The sequence below is a fragment of the Carettochelys insculpta genome, chromosome 9 (assembly GCF_033958435.1).
Source record: "Carettochelys insculpta isolate YL-2023 chromosome 9, ASM3395843v1, whole genome shotgun sequence".
In the NCBI taxonomy this organism is placed as follows: domain Eukaryota; kingdom Metazoa; phylum Chordata; order Testudines; family Carettochelyidae; genus Carettochelys; species Carettochelys insculpta.
This window is the reverse complement of record NC_134145.1, coordinates 28797560-28815651: the sequence shown is the minus strand read 5'-3', so window position 1 is coordinate 28815651 and position 18092 is coordinate 28797560. Positions and strand designations below refer to the sequence as shown.

At 42.1% G+C, this 18092-nt stretch overlaps 1 protein-coding gene across 3 annotated transcripts in view; it reads right to left on the bottom strand.

Moving 5' to 3' along the window:
- PRKACB (protein kinase cAMP-activated catalytic subunit beta) overlaps positions 1-18092 on the bottom strand; it is a 116202-nt gene that overhangs the window by 18002 nt on the left and 80108 nt on the right. For all 3 annotated transcript variants that reach the window (XM_075002255.1, XM_075002256.1, XM_075002254.1), the window contains exons 5-9: positions 15077-15159; positions 14366-14492; positions 7360-7455; positions 5735-5857; positions 1712-1876 (exon numbers count right to left, since the gene is read on the bottom strand). In XM_075002255.1, the coding sequence (XP_074858356.1) occupies positions 1712-1876; positions 5735-5857; positions 7360-7455; positions 14366-14492; positions 15077-15159 (594 nt within the window). The remainder of the gene's footprint in view (positions 1-1711; positions 1877-5734; positions 5858-7359; positions 7456-14365; positions 14493-15076; positions 15160-18092) is intronic.

Sequence of the window (18092 nt, the reverse complement as noted above, 5' to 3'; positions counted from 1 at the left end):
ATTTACTACTATAAAAAGAGAGGCACATTACAGGAAGAACCCCCACTGCTTATAAATTGTGTTCTAAATGGGCATTTAAAAACAGAGAAGAGATAATTATAATTCTGTAATGCTAAATCTTTTCTTAAAATGTCTCCACTTTACACAAAGAATGCAAGATGTGGTAATAGTACCCTGTCTTCACATTAGTCATTACAATAACTATTATTCTGTCAGTTTGTGTAACCAAACAACCAGTTACTTTTTATAAACTATTGTTAGATTCTAGATTTGTACTTTAATTTTTTTAAAAAAATTATTATAGCAGCACATTCACACCTCTTAACATTTGAGTAGGATACCAATATTTGCTGAAGCGTGCCACATGACTATAAAAACTCATTTTTTGATAAATGCCTCAATTAAAATAAATTATTTCTGCTCTCAAAATTTTCAAAACAAAACCAATGGAATTTTAAAATTTTACCACTTCTTCTTACCTTCTTAAAGAAGAATTAAAAAAAAATAGTGGTTTAATCTAAGAAACTATTCATTCCCTAGGTGTATGTTACCAAGGAACTGGCTAAGTTCCAGGTTCTTAGTGATGCTACGAAAGTGGCACTATGCCACAGAGAACAGACTCTGGGAGCTGCTGGGAGTCAGTTGGGAGCGTTACGTCTCACTCTGCTTCACTCACTCTGCGAGGAACTAAATCCTCCCTCCAGTCTTCACTGCACCTATGATGAGAATTTCCTTACAGTCACATTCTAGTACAATTCCCACAGTGGGGCCAATAGTGGAAGCCATAGTAGATACTGCTGCCAGACCTGCATATAAGATGAACTGATCTAGGAAACATTGGGGTAAACTGCTGACAACCGACAAGGTCTGGAATTCCAATTAGGCACAGTAGGCACATACCCACAGGCACCAGCATTCTAGGGACACTTAAAAATTTAAAGTGGGTTAAAAGTTTCACTTTTTTATGGAAATCATGAGTCAGCTGTAGCCAGGGACATGCTGAAGATGCTGTAGCTAGGGACATGTAAGGTGTAAATGAGGCTGTGCAGCCAACCACTGAAAGAGCTCCCACTGTTGCTACCGCTAATGGAACTGCACTAGAACTAGAAAAACAGGCAAATTGTTAGAAAAATTCCTCTTTGTATACAAGATTAATGAGATCCGCCTCTGCCTGCTGCCGAGTCCTGTCCTCTGCCTCAGAGGAAGACAGCAGAGGAAATGTGTATGATAGCAGAGGCTGGGTATGTAAACAAAGGCTAGAGATAAATCCTTGCATTAAGACCAGAGCAACTCCATTTTGAAAAACAGGTTGGCTTTTGAAAACAAGCAGGCAAAGAACAAGTATTTCTTAGTGAGAAGGGAAAGTTCAGTAGCCATTATATAGCAAGGATTAAGAAGAAGACAAGAGAGGCAAGAAACACGTAATTTTGAAGATGGACAAGAAAGATGTTAAAAGTAGAGCATGAATTTGGCATAAAGTCAACAGGGAAGCATGTGGGAAGCCCAGGATAAGTATGCCTATTCTTGGTAATTTAATGCATTCTTCAGGATCCTAAGGAATATCATGGTTTTCTCAGAATATCTGAACTGGGTCCATCAAATTTGATAACTTTTCCATTCACAATACTATTCAAAATACTCAACTCTCATTTGCTTAATGAAATCAGAAATACGCATAATTTAAATTACTTAAATGAAAAACGAGACATACCTTTCTTTGATAAATGGCAATCCAATCTGTAGTAGCAAACCACTTGTGGTTCTTTATGTCATTTACACCATTCTTTAGATTTCCATATCGTTTGGTCAAGTCTACCTGGAGTAAATTTCTTAGTAAATCCTTCAGGTCTGAACTGAAGTGTGATGGAAACCGTACCTAAAACACATACCCATAGATTATTACAGTATGGATTACATGTTTTTTTAACTCCCATTTTGTGAAGTAAGGAGAAGAATGCTTATATAAATTAGAACTGCAACATCATTATACACTTCTAATCATACGTCTCAGCTAGAGTAAATGGAGACAGATGGCGTTCAGGTTGTTTATGCATTTCAATTTCAAGAGGCCTTTTCCAATGACATAACTTTTTCTGAGATGAAATTTTCTAGGTTTTGTCTGTCTCTGGATTATTTATGTTGACATTTTGGCATGCAGTAGTGGTTTTGGAAGAAAATAATTTAGTTTATACCAACTGACATCCCTCCAACACTTCTGAGTCCCCCTTCATCAAATAATTTTAAAACCAAATTTAAAACTAGCCTCAGGATTTTGCCACCCATTTTTGAGAATATAGGTTGAATTTCTCTCATCTGGCACCCTTGGAACCTGACTGATACCAGATGAGAGCATTTGCCAGATTACGGGAAGTCAATATTGCCTAGCACATTACTATCACTTCCATTGCTTACGGGGCTCTTAAAAGATATTTATGGGTAAATTGGAGCTAAACAACAGCACAGAACTCTGAGAGCCAGGACTGGTGGCTGTAAACCAACTTTATGGGACCACAGGAAACTTGGCCACACCCGTGATAAGTGGTCGTCTAGCTAACTAAAATCATTGCAGATAATGGATGTCGCTGGATGAGAGAATTTCAGATTAGAGAGGTTCAACCTGGACAACTGTTTTTTGCCACTAAAGAGGGGATACTCGCCTGACACAAATGGCGGTCTGTACACTTATGCTGGTGAAATCAGATAAATAAAAAGTTGAAGAATGAGACCAAGTAGGACAGCAATTTGTATTGTTGGCAGGAGAGCACTCCATAGCCACTGAATTCATCTGCTGGATTAGAAGGAGCCGATTTCTAATTAGCTGTTAATTGCACACCCAGCAGCCATATGTGAGAATTCAAACTACAAATTTATCTATATTCTAATTTGTCTAAGGACACTACATATACTGTCAATCAAGTTTCTAGCTGAAAAATTCTGAGCACTGTTTAAACACATGAAAATTTGTTTCCATTGTTATAGTAAATGCGCGATATTTCAGAGACCACCTCAAGCACAAAATAGTCATATCCAGTCTGCACCAGCAGCGTAAACAAGGTTTGTATGAATTGGATTTCAGCAGTCTTTAAAGACGGTCCAGGTGATACACTCTTCTCTGCATCATTTCACAGGGTCTTAGTCATCCAAGCAGCACCCCCAGAAGATCTAATGCAGGAGCAGAAACCGAAAAAAGTCTCGCTTGCCACACATCCACAGAGTCCACACTTCCATACTTGGGCATTTGTTACCTGCTCAGTTGGTCAATGGAACTCACCAAGTATGAAATACCATTAAATTACTAATTTAAGGGTTAAATGCAGAGTCAGAATCATTTAATCTGTGAAGAGATGTGGCAAAATCATCATATCTGCTTAGGCATGTGTATGGTTCTCATTAGTGAAGTATGTGAGCACTTTACAGTTATTAACGAGTATTATCCTCAAAACACCCTGAGAGGCAGGAAACTGATAATCCCGTTTTATTGATGTGGTACTGAAGCAGAGGATAGGTTACGTAATAAATCTGTGACTGAGCTGAAAACTGAACACGATTCTCTTGTGTTCAAAATCTAGTGCCCAATCCAATAGAGACAATCCTTCCTTCCCAGAGCCAGTAAAAATATCAAAGAATAAAACTACAGAAAATTTAAGAATGACTGCAAAAATGAAACTCCTTTTTCCAGTAGGAAGATAAATCTTACCAAAATGAATACATAGTTTAAAGACACTTTCAGTGAAGAGAGTTTTACTGACATTTGTAGTCATTTTAAAAGTTAATTGTTTAAGGAAAAAGTAACCAAGTAAATAAATAGTCCTCTTTTTACAGGAAGAGCCACAGGAAATTTAGTGATCTGAAGTGTCCTCAATTTTATAGTTTGTTCAAAAGATAGCCCTCTCAGAAACAATATTCTGTAACATCATGCTTGGTTCCATACTGACTTAGAAGGAAGGATACCTGTATTTGAATCACCAGTACCACCTGGGTTTTCCTAAAGACTTTTTATACAAGTGGTGAAGCAGGTATCCCTCCTAATGTTAGATCTGATGAAATCACTCACTGAAGTGATGTGGTTGTACATCTTGTGAGCACGAGCTTAAAAGGTCATCCTCTTCTAGTTCTCTCTTTTTAGCCCTGTCCCACATTTTGCTGCTTCCCATAAGCTGTTCAGTTGTTCTCTTTTTCCTTCCCAATAGACGAATCCTTTCAGCAAGTGATTAGTGAAGTAAAACTGCTCAGAATTCCTGACCTCATAGTTCATTTTTTACTTTGTTTCTCTCACATGAAGTGAAATGGAAAAAAATCTGTCAGTATACTGCACTGATGCATATTGGACTAATCATATGAAATCTCATATTTAAGATTATTTTAAATTATTTTACTGCTAAGATTTATTTTGGGGCACTCCCCATGAAAGGAAAAAATGTACCTCATTTCCACTTTCCTTTTAACACTATTTCATAGTAGTCTTTGTCATAAATATTGAAATATAACTGATTGAATAGCTTAAATTGGCTCTTTTCAATGTCTGCCTAGGACATCTTTCCCATTTATGGGTTCACTGTTTGTACAATATCTTTTATTTTTGGAACTGCCTCCCTCTTCCAATTCTCATTGGTTTCCTATCTATTACGTGCATCAGATTATTACCATTTCTTTTCCACATTTGCTGCAATAAAGCCTTTGTACACTAATATGCTCATTTTTAATTGGTTTAAATCTTATGGGATTTACTTTGATCTGGAAAGTGACCAGGGAGGACTGACTGAGGGCAAGTCTACACTACCATGACTGTGGTGGCTGTACACGGTTTAAATAGACCATACAGCCACCACAGTCATTAAATTGCTTTTGCATGTCAACACTAAGCATTTTGTGTCAGCAGTGCAAGTTTTCTACAGGAGTCTTTGCACCATTTTCAACGTGTGGGGGCATTAGGGGAAACAGAGGGTGTGTACGTGTAGCACTTGTTGACAGTACCTGGCTCAAAACTAGAGAAGGTATAAACTACAGCTGTATTTTCGTGCAGGTGCTGACAGAGTTAGATGGAAGTAATCTGCCTCACCAGATCTGACTGGGCCTATTACAGCTTGGCTGGCCTCTGGCTTAACCAGAATGGGCTATGGTTTTTCTGTAATAACCTAATGATTCACATTGCTGTGTTGACAAGTAAAACCCCACTGTTTTGGCAACATTGAGTGCCACTGCAAATGTCTGGTGAGGTTAACAAAGAGCGTACAAGTCTCTACCAGAAGTCTACCTCAGCAGAACTTGCTTAGCACAGTTCATTGTATGAAACAGGAGTACTGGAGCTCCAGAAGTCAGGTCTGAAGGAGGCAGAGAGGCCACCTGGCTTACTCTGCAGAGGAAGAGTGAAACCCTCTGCAGGTTTGACACCCTGAAGGGGTGCCTCCTACAGACTGTTCAAAGCGCAGGGTGTAGCATCGATCCTGTGGATTTGTGACAAAAACCTGCTGGATTACTTTGCGGGAATCCAAGAATCTGAGTTTCTAAACTTCAAAGGCAGCAACTTTCCAGAGAGTTAAAAAACAATGCACTTTATTATTATTGCATTAAGGATGTACTTTTGAATCTTTGGACATCTATGGACTTTTGTAATTACCTATATAAATGGATCGACCTCTAAGAAATCCGTGAATTGTAGATTTACTCAGTAGGCATTCAAGTTGCAGGACAATGTTACAAAAGTATTTTTAAAAAATAGACCCTTTTTGCGTACCTTTCCAGAAACTATCTTTTCATAAATCTGAATTGGCTGATCTGCAAAGAATGGAGGATATCCAGCAGCCATTTCATAAATTAACACTCCTAATGCCCACCAGTCCACTGCTTTGTTGTAACCCTGAGAGGTAAAGGGGAAATATGACCATTATTATCACAGCTAATAAGATTTAAGACTTTCTATAAACTTATAAAAACAAAACATAGTTTAATGTATTAGTATAAATCATTAAAATCCAGAAAAATTCAAAATTAATGGGTTGCCTCATGAATTACTGTTTGTAGTAGATTTAAAAACACGCATAGATGATGTACTCTGAGATTTAGTTCACAGCTTTTGCAACTTCTCGCACAGATTGCTGTCCTTGGGCAGAGCCCCTCGCAAACTAATCAGACTCACACAAATACAGCAACACACCCACCCAGAAGAAAGCACAGATAGCAACCCCACAACACCCCACTCATTGAAATGAAACATTGGACCCCGGTCCTTATTTGACTGCAGTCTCACCACGTGAAACTTCTCTTCAGAGCCAACTAAAGACATTTCATTCAGTACAATAATGTGTTTACTAATGCACATACCGTTTCACTCTCCATACTAGTTCTGTTTCTTAAAACTTATTACATTAAAACGGAACCTATGTAAGTTTTTAATAGAAACCAGTTAGTTATTTAGCTACTATTGATTCATCCATTAACCGACCTGTTCTTAAAATTTATCAGAAAAATTTTATAATAAAAAGCTGTTTACTCTGAAAATATAAATTAACAAATATTTTAATATTTAAATTACAAATACATTTCCATGCAGCACACTTAAAAATATGCTATATTTTCTGACATCTTACTATGACCTGAGCTCAAGCTTCAGCAACAGCAATATGATGAAATGAGAGGGGAAGGAACACAGCTTTTTGTGCTGCTTTACTTGTTGAGTGTATTATAATAAAAGGGTTAAGTCCTATTATCACACCAAAGGTTGCAAGAGAACCATCACCCTGCACTAAGACTGGAAGGTTACAAGTATTTTTAGTTCACTTGTATAGACAATAGGTAAGGTGTTTGTGTAATAAGGAGTCAAGAATCTGTTGAACTGGGTGATGCTTGGTTTCCTTTGTAAAGCACTTTGATACCTTAGTTTACATATAAACTAAGAATTAAAATAATTCCTTCTCCATTCAGATACTTGTGTTAACTTAAGTGTCATATTTGACTTTTTACTTCTGTTTAAAAGGAATTTTAGAAAAAGATTTAATGCATAACGTTTAAAAGTTGAAACACTCCTTCACATGGGTGTTTCCCAAATTCTTACGTACTAATAATTTGCTTTCGGATCCCCCAAAAGTTACTTACAAATGAGAGAACAGGATTTTACAAGGGTGCATTAAGAGTTCTATGAGATTATTGAAAAATACTCCAAATTATCTCTAACATAGGTGATTGAATGTTGGGTACTTTATTAAGGACTGGCAATGCATGAACTGATTTTCGCAAGTATCTAGCTACTATAGTTGCCTCAGATGACGATAAATAAATAAATAAATAAATAATTCTACATTGGATCAAATGTTAGGTCTGAACAAGACAGTGCTACTTAAGATTATACATATATTGAAATACCTTGCTGAGAATTATCTCAGGAGCCAAGTATTCTGGAGTTCCACATAATGTCCAAGTTCTTCCTTTTACTCTTTTTGCAAACCCAAAGTCTGTGACCTTGAACATAAAGAAAAGTACTTGAAATAATTTACTAGTTTAGTTTAAAAAAAAAAATCAGCGTGAGGAATGCTTTGAAAAGTTTTTATTCACAGAAGCCATTCACCACTTTTGACTCGTTCAAAATGGTGTTAGACTTCATCTTGTTTAGCCAGTTATTCTGATCCTCTAATTCAGAGAAAAATAATACATTTCTTTCTTTCTTTCTTTCTTTTTTTGAAAGGAAAGATACAGCAGGTACTCCACTGTAGTGGGGCAGTTGCCCCTCTTCTGGAAAGAGTTAAAACCCAGCCCTGAGAGGCTGACCAGCCAGCAGCTGGAGCAATTAGCTGTCAATTCCGGCCCAGCTGGGGCTATGCAAATGAGGGCTATACAAATGAGAAGAGGAAGAGGACTCTTGCTCTAGCAGTGGAGCAGGAGGGGCCTGGCTGCCAGAAAAGCTACAGAAGCTTCCTAACACAGAGCTGGGCTAGTGGAAAGGCAAGCAGAAGCTCTGGCCTAGCAAGCCCCCGGCTGCAGAGCCTGAGACAAGGGCTGCAGAGAGGCAGCCAGGGCAGCAGAAGGCAGCAGATCCAAAACCCCTTGCCAACATGAGCAGCCATTTCAGATTCTAGTTTGCCCCTGAACTAAGGGGATAGATGATGACTGGCAACAGGTCACTGAGGCAAGGTGAGTATTGGGTCTAGGGTTACTGGAGACATGAGGACCCCAGAGAGTGGAGGCTTGGCAGGAGTGCAGTACTGTGAGGGAAGGGCACTGTGGTCTGGGAGGGATGCAGTCCTGAAGAGGTAGTGGTGAATAAGCAGGTAAAGAGAAGTTACTCACTTGTAGCAATGATGGTTCTTCGAGATGTGTCCCCGTGGGTGCTCCACAGTAGGTGTCGGGCTCGCCCGGTGCCACAGATCGGAATTCTTCTAGCAGTTTCCACTGGATCGTGCATACACCGATGCGCGCCGCTCCCTTGCACGCCCTCGGTCGTGTGTGCAATCTGGTCCCCGCCAGTTCCTTGACTAACCGCCCCGGATGCTCCTGAAAAACACTGGACAGAGATCCAAAGCGGGGAGGATAGGCAGTTAGTGGAGCACCCACGGGGACACATCTCGAAGAACCATCGTTACTACAAGTGAGTAACTTCTCTTTCTTCTTCAAGTGGTCCCCGTGGGTGCTCCACAGTAAGTGACTACCCAGCAGTAACCCAAAGTAAGGAGGTGGGTACTCGATTCATGTGCAGCTTGCCCTTGAGAGGACTGCTGTCGACAGACGGGTATCCTCATCGAACTCCCGATGCAGGGCATAATGCTTGGCGAAGGTGTCGTAGGATGACCAAGTCGCCACTCTGCAAATGTCTTTCAACACGATTCCCTTGAAGAAGGCCGTTGATGCCGCCACCACTCTGGTGAAGTGAGCCCTGGGTGGGGCTAGCAAAGGGGTCTTTTGAAGCTCGTAGCACAGTTTTATACAGGACACAATGTGATTTGAAATTCTCTGGGAAGAGAGGCCTTCCCCTTTCGACCTGGGAGTGAGAGACACCAGAAGCCTGTCCGTTTTCCGGAAGGGCTTAGTTCTGTCTATGTAAAAGGCCAACGCCCTCCTCACATCTAGGAGGTGCAGGCACGCCTCCTTGCTGGAGCTGTGAGGCTTCGGGTAAAACGAGGGTAATACTATTGGTTTGTTAATGTGGAACTCCGAGGAAACTTTCGGAACGAAGGCTGGGTGTAACCGTAAGATCACCACCTCCTTTGAGAATACTGTGCAGGGCGGTGTTGCCATCACTGCTGCGAGCTCGCTCACCCTGCGGGCTGACATAATCGCAAGAAAGAAGGTTGTTTTCATGGTAAGTAGTCGGAGGGGTACCGTGGCTAATGGTTCGAAGGGTGGTCCAGATAGCGTGTGGAGTACAAAGTCCAAACTCAACAACGGAGGTAGCGGTTTTCAAGGAGGGTACAGATTTACCAGCCCCTTCAAGAACCTTCCGACGATAGGGTGGGCGAATACGGTGGGCCCTTCCTCTTTGTGCCAAAAAAGCTGATATAGCTGCGAGGTGGACTTTTAGCGAGGATAGAGACAGCCCGTCTCTTTTGAGGTCCAGCAGGTATTCTATAATTACAGTTATAGGGACATCCAGAGGAGCTAACTGTTTGGCAGAGCACCAGGCGGTAAAGTGTGTCCATTTCTGTTCGTAAGTCCTCCTGGTGGAGGTCCTTCGGCTACACTCTAAGACTTGTCTTACTCCCTCCGTACACGTGCTCTCTAAGGAGCTGAGCCATGGATTAACCATGCTTGTAGGCGGAGTCCCTGAGAGTGCGGGTGCACTATGGACCCCTGAGCATGCGTGAGTAAGTCCAGCGCTACTGGTAGCGGGAGTGGTGGACAATCCATCATGCACAGAAGCAGGGGAAACCATTGTTGTCGGTCCCAAGTTGGAACTATGAGTATCATGCGAGCTCTGTCCGTTCTGGCTTTCTGCAGAACCTTGTGGATAAGTGTTGTGGGGGGAAACGCGTAGAGTAGAGGGCCCTTCCATGAGATCATGAAGGCGTCCCCCAGGGACCCCCGGCCTATTCCTGTTCTGGAGCAGTACTGAGGGCATTTCTTGTTGCACTGGGTGGCAAACAAATCGACTTGGGCAAGCCCCCAGGTGCGAAATATCCATCATAGCAGGTCGGAGCGGATCTGCCATTCGTGTGTGAGTGCAAAGCACCTGCTTAGTTGATCTGCCTTCATGTTGTGGGCACCCGGCAAATACGAGGCTTTCAACGTTATGTTGTTGGCAATGCACCAATTCCACAATCAGACTGCTTCTGCACATAGCGCATGGGACTGTGCCCCTCCTTGTCAATTGATGTAGAACATGGTGGAGGTATTGTCTGTATTGATCCCGACTACTTTGCCGTGCAGGTATTTCCGAAAATGTCTGCATGCATTGAACACTGCTCTGAGCTCCAGTACGTTTATATGCAGTGTCTGTTCCGCGGGGGACCATAGCCCTTGAGTCACCTTGCTGCCAATGTGCGCTCCCCATCCTATGTGGGAGGCATCGGTTGTAAGACAAATGGAAATTTGTGGTTGGTGGAAGGGTACTCCCACTAGCAGGTTCTTGGGATCTGCCCACCACGCGAGCGACTTCCGTACCTCCGTCGTGGGCGATACTACCCTCTGGACGGTATGGGCTGCTGGTCTGTAAACACTCGCCAGCCAATGCTACAGGCTTCGCATGTGTAACCTGGCATTCTGTATCACAAACGTGGTGGCTGCCATGTGCCCCAACAGTTGCAGGCACGTTAGGATTGGCCCCATGGGGCTGTACGTCACGACTTGCACCAAGGATTTGGTGGTGCGGAAGTGGGCGTCGGGCAGGTATACTCTTGATGCGATAGCGTTTATGCACGCCCCTATGAACTCTATATCTTGCGTGGGTTCAGTCTTTGACTTTGCAAGGTTGATAACTAGGCCCAGAGAAGTAAACGTGTTCGCGGTAACTGGTATCATGCGTAGGACCTCTGCCTTTGAGGCCCCTTTCAGTGGGCAGTCGTCCAGGTATGGAAAAATAAACACGCCCTGCCTGTGCAGGTAAGCTGATACCACTGCCAGGGTTTTGGTAAAGACTCTGGGTGCCAAGGATAGGCCAAACGGAAGAACCCTGTATTGGAAATGCTCCCCGCCGACTGTGAAGCGGAGGAAGTGTCAGTGTGCCGGGTGGATTGTTATATGAAAGTAAGTGTCTTGTAAGTCGAGGGCTGCAAACCAGTGTCCATCGTCCAGTGCCATAAGCATGCAGGCAACTGTAATCATGCGGAAGCGCTGCTTGCGAAATTATCGGTTGAGGCCCTGTAGGTCCAAAATCGGTCTCCAGCCTCCTGTTTTCTTCTCTGTTAGGAAATATCATGAGTAAAAACCTTTCCCTTAGAACTGTTCCGGTACTCTTTCCACCGCCCCTACGAACATGAGGCAGTGACAACGGCATCACAGCCCTGCCTGGAGATGGACTGAGGTGCCGGGTTTTGGCTGCAGCTTTCCCCCGCCCCTGCAGGGTGGGCACCGCCCCCTCCTGTGCCAAGGATCTCGGCCCCGCTGTCGGTGCCGTGCTCGGTACTGTCATAAGCGGTGCCATGCGGGTAGCTTCCTCTGGCGCTGCTGGGCCCCGTGCTGGGTGCCCCTGTGCCATCAGCACCGTGAGAGCTGGTGCCGCGTGAGGCGGCGCTGCCGATTCCAGCGCTTGCCGCACTGGCGCCCGCAGTGCCCTCAGTGCTGACTGCTGAATAGCCAGAGGCCCCGCCCCGGCCATGTGCGCGACCGCGCTGCCACTTTCATCAGCCCGCAGCTCAGGGCTCTGCGTTCCGCTCGTCCTGCTTGCGGAAACTGCCGGCAAGGATCGAGCCGGGGAGAGTTTCCTCTTCTTTTGCACAGAGGGGGTCAAAGAAGCCGCCTTCCTTTTATGCGAACCAGAGGGCCCTTCTGTGTGAGGCTTCTCCGGCGGCTCAGGCTGAAGGGTCTTATCAAACAAAATCATTTTGAGCCTCATCTGTCTGTCCTTCCTGGCCCTGGCTGTAAGCGTAGCGCAGTGCGAACACTTCTGGGTAACATGGGACTCCCCCAGGCAGCGAATGCACTTACTATGCCCATCAGAGGCCAGCATAGCCTCGCGGTATGACTCACACTTCTTAAACCCCCAAGGAAGACACTGCGGTGAGTCTTCACTGTTAATAGGGTACTTAGCCGCTAATCAGTGCATTCTACAACCCAAATAACATTCACGGCCTTCAGGGTAGTGGACGGCTTAACCAGCCTTCTTTGTCTGCTCCTCTTCCCTCCGTTCCTCTTCTCTCCTACTATTTTGTATGTTTTTTTTTTTCCACTTTTTTTTTGTATAATAGTAAGAACAACGAGCTAACAAGTAAAAACAACTATCTTATCTGTCTCAGGCATTAGAGCCAGAGCGGATTCCGTCGGCAGCTGTTGGAGGTTGAGAAGGAACTGGCAGGGACCGGATCGCGCACATGACCGAGGGCGTACAAGGGAGCGGTGCGCATCGGCGCATGCGCAATCCAGTGGAAACTGCTAGAAGAATTCTGATCTACGGCGCCAGGCGAGCCCGACACCTACTGTGGAGCACCCACAGGGACCACTCGAAAAAGAACAGTCTATTTATTAAAATTACCTCAGTTTTTAATATAGCTGAAAATGAGATTAGTGATAATGGGTCACAACTTCTGTAAATGCCATAATTAACTGGACAACTAGATCAGGAACAAAAAAACCCCAAAGAAAGGGTGATCAATAGATCACCAACTCACTGAAAATCTGGGACATTTTCACTGCAGAACTGAATTAGGACTGTATGTACTATTTTGGCACCATTGATGTAACATTATGTAATAAAATAAGGAAGGTCATTTCTGATGATAGTAACTTCTGATGTAATCCCTCTGGCACACTCTCTCACAGACAATATGTACTATTCAATACAAACACCTACATAAAGAGGGTGTATAACTACAGGTTCAACATCTGACATCTGGGACTCTCTGGTCCAGAAACCTCCATGGATGTTGCTGGACCAGAGAGCACTGGTGGTCAGGAGCAGATGCCAGCGGTGAGTCCTGCAGCTGGAAGCCCCAACTGAGGTCAGGCAGCTGCCGCTGGGGTGAGAAGCCAGTAGGGGCAGGCTGCAGCAGCTGGGAAACTTCTAGGGAGATGTGACCAGGGAGTGGGAACCATGGTTGACAAGTGGGAAGCCAACTGAGTTGGAGCCAAGGTGCTGCAGGGAGCAGGAGCTGTGGTGCCACAGATGGGGTTATGCCACCACAGCCAGGAGCTGGCAAAAAGGACTGGGGAGCACGAGTCTCACCAGGGGTCAGGGAAGTCAGAGGCTGGGGGGGCCACTGGCTGGGGCTGGCAGCAGGCCAATGTCATGGAGCTAGCCAGCAGACAGCTGGGGACAACTGACTGATCTCCCCTGTCAGGCAAAATCACAAACACTGATTTTAGTTCTTTTCTATTTACTGGTCCTTTTATACTTTCAGGCTGAGAGGCCAAACTGTTGAGGTCTTCTGTTTTACAATGTCAGCTACATCGTTAATCAAACATACCAAGCGAGAATTTTGATTTGCAGCTATGTTATATGAAGCAATGCACCGTTAAGACTCTTAAGGCACACAGGGAAGGTGCCATACAGGAGTTTGCTTGAATCTTCAGGAACTTGGTATTTGAATTCAACAGTTGTACTGTATGAGATGCAAATATTTATATTTTAATAAACCTTTACCCCTTTTCAGCCTGATGATTAGCCAACATTTGGGGGTCTTGCAGGTTGTTTCCATTAAGAGGAAAAAACTGATGACAATGATGCCATCCTGTTTAGTTACAAATGAGGTAGTGTTCTGTTTCCTTGAACACAGTGAAGAGTCAAACAACACAAGGTAGTTACTTTGCTCACAACATCAATACTCTTCCCCAACAGAACTTTGCCCCAAAAAGCTCTCTCTTTCGGTTCTCTCTCAAGGCCAAGTCACGAGGGCTTGAATTACTGTCTGTCCTGTTCCTCTGCCCGCTTTCCTGTTGGCCTGTTTTGGGCTCACAGTCACAAACAACTCCACCAAACAATACCTGCCCTTCAACTGACAAGCAGACCCAAGGAAAAAACCTTTCAGATTGTATAGCACAGGTCCTATTCCAGGCTTTCCATATTGGTCAGAGATTTGGGCAGTGGTTTCTTATTGCTGCAGCCATTACTAAACATAGGGGCATTTAAGTGCTACTTCACTTAGCCTGAATGTAAAATGGCTATCGCGTCTACCAGCTTCAACAAGGTATGTTAACTGCCCATAATTTAAAGACATTTGCTAGGAACTACACCACCTCCAACAAAATATAGAACTTCCAAATATGTAAGTATTTGTTTGCACTATACCTGGATATATCCTTGTTGGTCAATTAAAAGATTTTCAGGCTTTAGATCTCGGTAGATGAGGTCTAGTGAATGGAGGTACTCAAATGTTAGCACTATCTGAGCTGCATAAAACCGTGCATGCGGTTCACTGTAATGAATTGAAACATGATTATACCTCTTACAATAGCCTTACTTAGTTACAGCATAAAACCCTACAATCCTAAAGGTCTAGAGAATGTAAATATCAAACAATTGTTTCCTAGTTATTTATGTGATAGAAAACGAATTAATGCAATAAACAACAGTGGTAGTCTCAATCTTCAAGGATTTATAAACATAGAAAAATACACATACACAAGTGGATAATGCACTCCTTGGGATATTTCCATTTTTTAAATTTCTGCTTTGGTGCAAGATGTTTTCACTTTACTTGGTCCTTTGGAGTGGCTTTTTAAAATCCCAAAACACTGTCAGCAACAATATATACACTACTCCAAGGATTTTCTGTTGTACAGATTACAAAAACCTATAGTAAACTACTTGCAAACTAATAAATGTAACTAGGAGACTTGCACGGCATCATTTAAGATCACTGAAAGGGGAAAAATTAAAGGTATGTACCCAAGTTACATAATTAAAAATCTTCCTTAATAATTACAGTTTTAAGAAAAATACACAAACTAAGAATTTAAGATTTTTATTTCTGAAGGAAGAATCTAATAAGTATCTTACCTGAATCTTCCAATTCTTCTTAGATGTGAGAACATTTCACCGCCAGGAACATATTCCATAACCATATATAAATTAGAATTGTCCTAAAAAAATCAAATAAAAAGATGCAAAAATATAAAAAGCCAACATTCTAGAATCTCTCTAGAAGACAATTTTCCAAGGAAAGCACATTGTACTTTTTACTAAACAAATAAAAGATTAGTCTCTAACCACATATTCAACATAAAACAACATCCAGTAGTTGGTGGAAATATCAAGACGGGGACACAGATACCATATAATGACTTGATGACGTGAGTTAAAAATCTAAACCAAAAAAGTCTACATTGCTGTGATCAACTAAATTGGGGGCAGGGCAGAAGTATTAAGGTAGTCATTTACCTACTGGATCAGAGTAGTGTAAAACTGATCTGAAAATACAGTGCCCTGTGTGTTGAACAGTAATAGAGGCATAGCCGTGTTAGTCTGTACTCCAACAAAACCTCCTAAATCGCCCATCAAAAGAGGCAATCTAAAATTATCCTAATTTTTACATGTTTCTAGGAATTTGAACTTTTACACAAAGGAGTAGGTTTACAATTTATAAATGGTATTATGCAAAGTCTACTATCTTCAAAGTGTTAGAGTACTAGAATACAAATATTTCTACTCCCTTCACTAGAAAAAGGGGAAAATGTCTCAAACTGCATAGAAAGAGACATCTAATGTCATTACACATTGGTCACGACATGGCGGCATCAGACCAGAAGGGCTTTTTTCAAGGCTGTATCATGGGTATCCAAAAACAATTCAACAGTTCTCTCTGAATACATTCATAAAACATTACCAGCTGGATTTACTCTTCCAAAGGGAAACCTATTTTAACAACTCCCTATGCTGCAGAAGTACTTGTTTCCAAGACAGAGGAGGCAGAACTTCTTAAGATTTCATTTTGGTTTTCAGATGTCCCTTCCCCTCTGTTGGAGCTGACCTATTTTTGTCAGGGGTTGGACATGGAGGGGAGGTATGGGAGATGTTTTACCATAGGCTCATACTCAAAACTTGTATTTTACCTAGAACTTTGAATTTTGAGATATACAGTGATTCTCTTTTGTATGAAAGAAGATCAGTGTTGACTTTGTTCTGTCACTGATCACTGCTGATGTGATCTCATTCTTTCTGGGACAACTCTTCACGCTTTTTACTCTCCAGGAATAAAAATCTCAGAAATGGTATCTTTAGAGAGGATAAAATTACTTACTCTCTAACTTTCCTTCGCTGAACGTATCACTGTGCAGGATTCTCATTTCCCCATATTTCCCTGTACAGCTCAGATATCATGCCTAGCACTTTTTTTCTGTTTTTTTTTCCTGAGACACATTTTTAATCTTACATAAATAACCAGGACTTTGCATGTCTCTCTTACTGGGAGCTGGAGCGTCACCTTCAATTCTGTGGAAGGAACTGACTATCATTGAGATGGCAGCAACGGTTCTCGACAAAAGTGGCATGTAATAGGCAGAAAAGGCTTAGTTTGCACTCTACTTCCACTAATCTGTAAGGTTTAAAAACCATAAGCATTAAGAGAGTTCAAACATGGTAAATATGAGCTAGGAGTGAGAACCATGTTCAATGTTTGGCAGGATCCTTAGCTGGAATAAGCTAACAGCTCTACTGAAATTACATGCACATAAACTAGCTGAGGACCTGGTCTGATATCTTTAGAGAAGTATATTCTCTCAACTGTTTAGAAAGAGAGGGCTGCTCCTTCAAATAACTCTCCAAAAATTGTTTGGAAAACAGAACTAACCTAGAGAAGGTACTTAAGGTTCATGCAGTGGTCCAACATGGTTAGTTTCATACTTGTTTTGCTACAGTCCTCTCAAAGTTAATTGTGACCAGATGCTTAATACAATTAACAAGGACAACAAAGGGGAAGAAAAATGAGCCAGAAAAGGAAAAGAACAGATTAAAGAATATTTAGACAAATTAGATATATTTAAGGTAGCAGGGGCTGATTAAATTCACCTAATGTACTTAAGTAACCAGCAAAAGCAATCTCAGAATCATTAGCAATTATATTCAAAAACTCATGGAGTATGGATCAGGTCCCAGAGACCTTCAGAAGGGCAAATATAGTACCTACCTATCTTTAAAAGGGGGAACAAAGAGGACTTTGGGTTTAGACCAGTTAACACAATGTCGATGCCTGTAAAGACACTGGAACAAGTTATTAAACAATCAATTTGTAAGTACAAAGAGTGAAATAGGGTGATAAATAATACTCAGTATGGATTTGTCAAGAACAGCTCATGCCAAACTAACCTAATTTCTTTCTTTGACAGCATTATTGGCATAATGTAGAGTGGGGAAGCTGAAGATGTGATACATTTTTATCGTACTATAGGCTTTGAGGCTGTCCCACAATATTGTAATAAGCAAACTAAGGAAGTGAGGTCTAAAAGAGATCACTATAAAATGAGTGCGTAAATGGTTGACAAACTATGCTCAGAGAGCAGTTATCAATGGTTTACTGTCAAAATGGGAGGACATAACAGGAGAGTCTTTTCTGGGTCTAGAAGTATTCAATATTTTCATTAATGATTTGGATAATGGAATGCGCAGCATGCTTATGGAATTTGTGGATGACACCAAGCTAGAGGGAGTTGGAAGCACTTTGGAGGACAGGATTCGACTTTGATAAAATGCAACTAAATTAAGATAAATACAAAGTATTACACCTAGGAAAAAAAATCAAATGCACAAACACAAAAAGGGGAACAGCTGGTGAGTTGGTGGTACTGCTGAAAAGGATCTGAGGGTTTCAGTGGATCTCAAACTGAGTAAGAGTCAGCAGTGTAGTACAGTTGCAAAAAAGAAGGCAAAATCATTCTGAGGGGTATTAACAGGAGTATCATACATGAGAAAGAAGAAAATTGTCTTGCTGTATTCAGAAGTGGTGACACCCCAGCTGGAGTACTGTGTTCAGTTCTGGGTGCCACACTAAGAAATAAGTAGACAAACTGGAGCATCTAGA